We start from the raw sequence: 4,355 nt of genomic DNA, 5'->3' as shown, positions 1-4,355 counted from the left end.
CCCGATGGGAGTTTCCTCTCCTCACGGGAACCTAACCTAACCTAACCTTTTTTTTTTTGCCCACGAGGTAGGGGGAAACCGATACCGGCTTCTCCGCAGCGGGCTGTGCAATACTGCGGATTCGTGTGGGGCTATCACCCACCAAAACCCCCTCCTCAACAACAAAGTCGAGGTCTCAGGGACGCTGACCTGTACGACTAAGTTGTTGCGCACTAGGGCAAGAACCGTTTCCACCAAGGCGATTGGTATTTACGGTATCTTCCCTGCGTGGACTGCCACTCCCTCCGTACCCCTCTTGGAGGTTTGGGAGGAGGGGCGGAGTTAGGACCCCTTCTCACGGATCTCACAGTCTGATGACTGGCTTGATTCGTTCCGTAGAATCCCCCTGGCTCTGATTACGGAACTCGAGCTGTCCGTGGTAGATCCTCGGAAGGTCTTGACCCGACTCCCATATAGTATCGCAGTTCTGTGACCTATTTATAGGGAGCCGTTGGCCCTGGTCCCTCGGAGATTGCGCAGAGAGGTTGCGGTATCTGTCAGACAATAACGTTACTCCTTGGGTCTCCTCCGGATCTAGAGATACCGGGGGCCAAGCGAGTCATAGTTTCTCCGACGTATCACCACGAACTATGTCCACCCCGTGGTTCCGAGGGGGAAAGTGAGGCGTACTCCTTGCGGCCACGCTCTGATTCCCGCCGAGATAGACAAGTCGTAGATCCGATTAGAAGCACTAACATTGCTCCTTGGGTCTTCCCCGTGTCCGTGGACTCGAGGTGCCGAGAGAGCCATAGTTGCTTCTTGCAGGTGGTACTTACGATACTTCTTGGGTTTACCTCTTGTCCGCGGACTAGAGGGGCCAAGAAAGCCATAGTTAACCACGCCACTTCCTCCTGCGAATCGTCCGAAGCCTTTCCTCGATAGCTCTGTCTCCGGCGAGCTGTTCGCCTAGAATTAAGCCCTTGGAATGTGAGAGGAAATGGGGGTCGGGTCGTCTTAATCGGGCTTGGTCGTCATCTTGGGCTGCATCATTCCGTCGTCTCCGTATCTGACTTTTTCCGGGCTTCCTGAAACACACTTAGTCTATGGTTTGTTATTATTGTCGTGATCGGGTGGGGTTGTCTTCTTCGGGTGCTTCATGTCGTCATCTCGGTATTTACTTTTTGGAGGTCGTTTCCTGAAATTCTTAATAAGGGCTCGCTAATCATACCTTCCGGCGTTTTCCCGTTCTCTCTCCTCTTCTGCTTTCGCCTTCATGACGGTCCGGATCCATTCCGTGATAAGGTTCCACTTATCTTCGTTCTCGAGCATCTTTGCCACGATGTTGTGCTTGGTGTATTTAAAGTCCGGGTTTTCTTCTGTTGCCCTTGCCATTTCTTTCCTGGTATCTTCCCATTTTCTGCAGAAGAGGATGTGATCCGGCTTGTCCAGTCCTTGGCAGTTCCAACATTGGGCGCTATTATTCTTTCCTATCTTCTTTCTATAGGTGCCAAAGCAGCCATGCCCACTCAGGAATTGGACGGTTTCAAACTCGAGGTCTCCGTGTGCCCGGTCCATCCATTTCAGCGGGTCTTGTATTAATTCCTTAGTCCATCTGGCGCCTCTATGGCTTCTTATTTCTTCCATCCATTTTCTTCTCGTCTTTTCTCGGGCTTCTTTCTTGTCTGTTCGGTAGTGGTAAATCTCTCGTCTTTCTTCTGCGAGGAGGTCGGCTGGTATCATCCCAGCGATGATGAGCGCTGCTACACCTGAAACATTTTTATAAGCTCTGATAGAACTTACCATGACTCCTCTCTGCGCCTTTCTAATCTTATCTCTGGCAGTGGTGTAGGTACTTAGGCTCTCTGCCCATATTTCAGCCCCATACAGCAATCTTGACATGGCTGCTGCTACCAGTACTCGTCTCTTTCTTGATGCGGGTCCTTCTATTCTTGGCATTAATTTTCGTAGGGCGTTCGTCGTCTCTCTCGTTCTCTCTACGGCGTAATCTATGTGCCGGAGGAAGGTGAGGTCTTTATCTAATATTACTCCTAGGTATTTAAGCTGTCTCTTTGCCTCAACCTCTACGCCTTCTATAGTTGCCTTGGTCCGTTCTATTGGCCGTCTTCCGGTTATCGGGAGTATTTCAGTTTTGTGTGGAGCTAATTGCAGTCCTCTGCTTCTCAGCCAGGCTCCAACAAGAGCTGCCATTTCTTCAGTTTTCTCCCAGGCTTCTTCTTCTGTTTTCCCCGTCGTTATCATTCCTAAATCATCTGCGTATGCAACCAATTTTGTGTCGGGGTCGTCGTCGGCTAGCTCTAATATTCCGTTGTACGTTATATTCCATAACGTGAGACCTAAAACAGAACCCTGGGGAACCCGACATGTTAAACATACCTTTTTATGCGCTGTCCTCAGCGTCCTATTCTGGAAATAACTTTTCATCACGTTCTGAAGGTGGGCTGATATTCCTTTATTCTTCAGTTCTTCGAGGGTCTCTTTCCATCCAACTGAGTTAAACGCGTTCTTTACGTCAAAGGCTGTTAGGATAGTTACTCTTCTGGTTCTATGCGTTCCTCTTGCGTAGTTAAGGACTTCTTCTATGGCCGTTATCGGGGATCTGGCCTCCCTAAAACCGTGCTGATATCGGAAATTATGTTCTTACCTTCTAGTTCCTTTAGCAATCTCTCTCTTATCAGGTGTTCGTATAGTTTTCCTACTAATCTCAGACGGCATATGGGGCGGAAATTGCTGGGCTCCGTATCTGTTTTTCCCGGCTTCCTTATAAGGACTAACTCTGCCTCTTTCCATATGTCCGGGAATTCTGCCTCTTGCCATGCTCCGTTGTACATTTCTAGTACTTTCTCGCTGTTGTCCTCCATTATTATCTTGACTATTTCTGCCGTTATACCATCGAGCCCTGTTGCTTTCTTTTTCTTCATTTTCTGGGCAGCGAGTTGTAATTCTTCCATTGTGAAGGGTTCGGCTTCGGTTTCTGGTCTTCTGTCTTCTATCTCTAAAACATCTCTTGTGGGAAATAGAGTACTTACTACACGGTCCTCTGTCTCTTCGTCGAGGTTTTCTCTTGCCCATTCTTTTCAGCAGTATTCTATATCCTTGGCCCCATATGTCGTCGTTCAGGTCATTGATGAGGTCTTTCCATTTTCCTCTTTTGCTTCTTCGTATAGCATTCTTTAGGTTCCTCCTGGCCTCTGCATATTCTTCATCGTTGGCTCCGTGTAGCCTCTTATTGAGCTTCTTTTCGACATTACATATTCGGCAGAGTTCCCTGATTTCGTCATTTCACCAGTAGGCCGGTCGTTTGCTGCTTCCCTTCTCTTTCCTAGAAGCAAATTCATTAATGGTGTCACTTACCAGTTGGTTAAATAGAGCTGCTTCTAGCTCTGGTGCTTCGGTCCTGGTGATCTTTGAATCTGTCCTTCAGGTCCTTTAGTATGGCCTCGTCTAGTTTCCAGGTGCCTTTATTTTCTAGTCTCTTCTTGGCGTCTTTGGTACGGATGGGGAATCGGATGTCGGCGTGGTCGGAGAACGTCTCTTGCCATGTGACTCTCCAGTTCTCAATTCTATCTGCCAGGTCATCCGTGGATAGGGTCAAATCTATTCTGCTTCGCTGTGTTCCTCTGATGAAGGTCGGTTCTTTTCCCACGTTGTGTATTACCAAACCGAGCCTCTCTATCCATTCCATTACCGTCTTGCCTTTGTCGTCTGTGTACTCCGATCCCCATTGTTCGGATTTCGCGTTAAAGTCTCCCGCGATGATGGCTGTCCTCCCGCCCTGTATTGCTGCTTCCATGTCATTCAGCCATTTCTTCAGATTCTTCCTACTCTTATCGTTCGGGGAGAAGTAGCAGCTGATCATTCTAATTCCCTCAATGTCGATCCAGCAGAAGCCCTGGCCTCTTTCGTTTCTTCCTCTTCTTAGGGCGCCCCCTGCTACTATGGTGCTTACGGCTTGTTCGTCTGTCAGTATCTTCTTCTGTTGGGCTATTCTTTCGTTTGGTTCCTGCAACAGAGCTAGATCTATGTTCTGGGTTGTTATCTTACCCCACAGGACGTCGTGTGCATTCTTGCATCTCTGTAGGTTATTCTGGAGGACCGATATTCTCTTTTCTACGGTTAGCTCTCCTCTTCGCTGTCTTCGCTTTCGTGCGCTTCTGCAATTTCCTGCAGTTCCCTGGTGCATTCAGTGTTTTCCCTTCGGGCTCTTACTAGGACTGGGCATTCCTTGCTGTCAGCTTCGTGTTTCCTTGGTCGGATTCGTTCCGTCTGGCAGTTGGGCTTACTCCTGCATTCTTTTTTATTGTGTCTTCCTCCGCATCTTCTGCATTTGACCACTCTCCTGCATGTTGCCTGGAGGT

General features: G+C 48.6%; 1 protein-coding gene across 1 annotated transcript; it reads right to left on the bottom strand.

Annotated features, from left to right (window-relative positions):
* Positions 1–343: 343 nt before the first annotated feature.
* Positions 344–4,062, bottom strand: LOC123320551. The gene is made up of 8 exons (XM_044907899.1): positions 4,042–4,062; positions 3,380–4,000; positions 3,284–3,319; positions 3,066–3,231; positions 2,642–2,992; positions 1,208–2,486; positions 629–945; positions 344–573 (listed from the first exon to the last, which is right to left on the bottom strand). The coding sequence occupies exons 1-8, from the start codon at positions 4,060–4,062 to the stop codon at positions 344–346; spliced, it is 3,021 nt and encodes a 1,006-aa protein (XP_044763834.1).
* Positions 4,063–4,355: the final 293 nt, after the last annotated feature.

This window comes from Coccinella septempunctata, chromosome 9 (assembly GCF_907165205.1).
Source record: "Coccinella septempunctata chromosome 9, icCocSept1.1, whole genome shotgun sequence".
Taxonomy (NCBI): domain Eukaryota; kingdom Metazoa; phylum Arthropoda; class Insecta; order Coleoptera; family Coccinellidae; genus Coccinella; species Coccinella septempunctata.
This window is presented reverse-complemented; position numbering and strand designations above follow the sequence as displayed.

Coding starts and splice junctions, on each gene's coding strand:
- LOC123320551 (XM_044907899.1), bottom strand. CDS start 4,062: ATGCACACGACGTCCTGTGGG. Junction 4,001..4,041: donor TGCACACGACGTCCTGTGGG/GTAAGATAACAA, acceptor GCTCTGTTGCAG/GAACCAAACGAAAGAATAGC. Junction 2,487..2,641: donor ATTGCTAAAGGAACTAGAAG/GTAAGAACATAA, acceptor CGTTTAACTCAG/TTGGATGGAAAGAGACCCTC.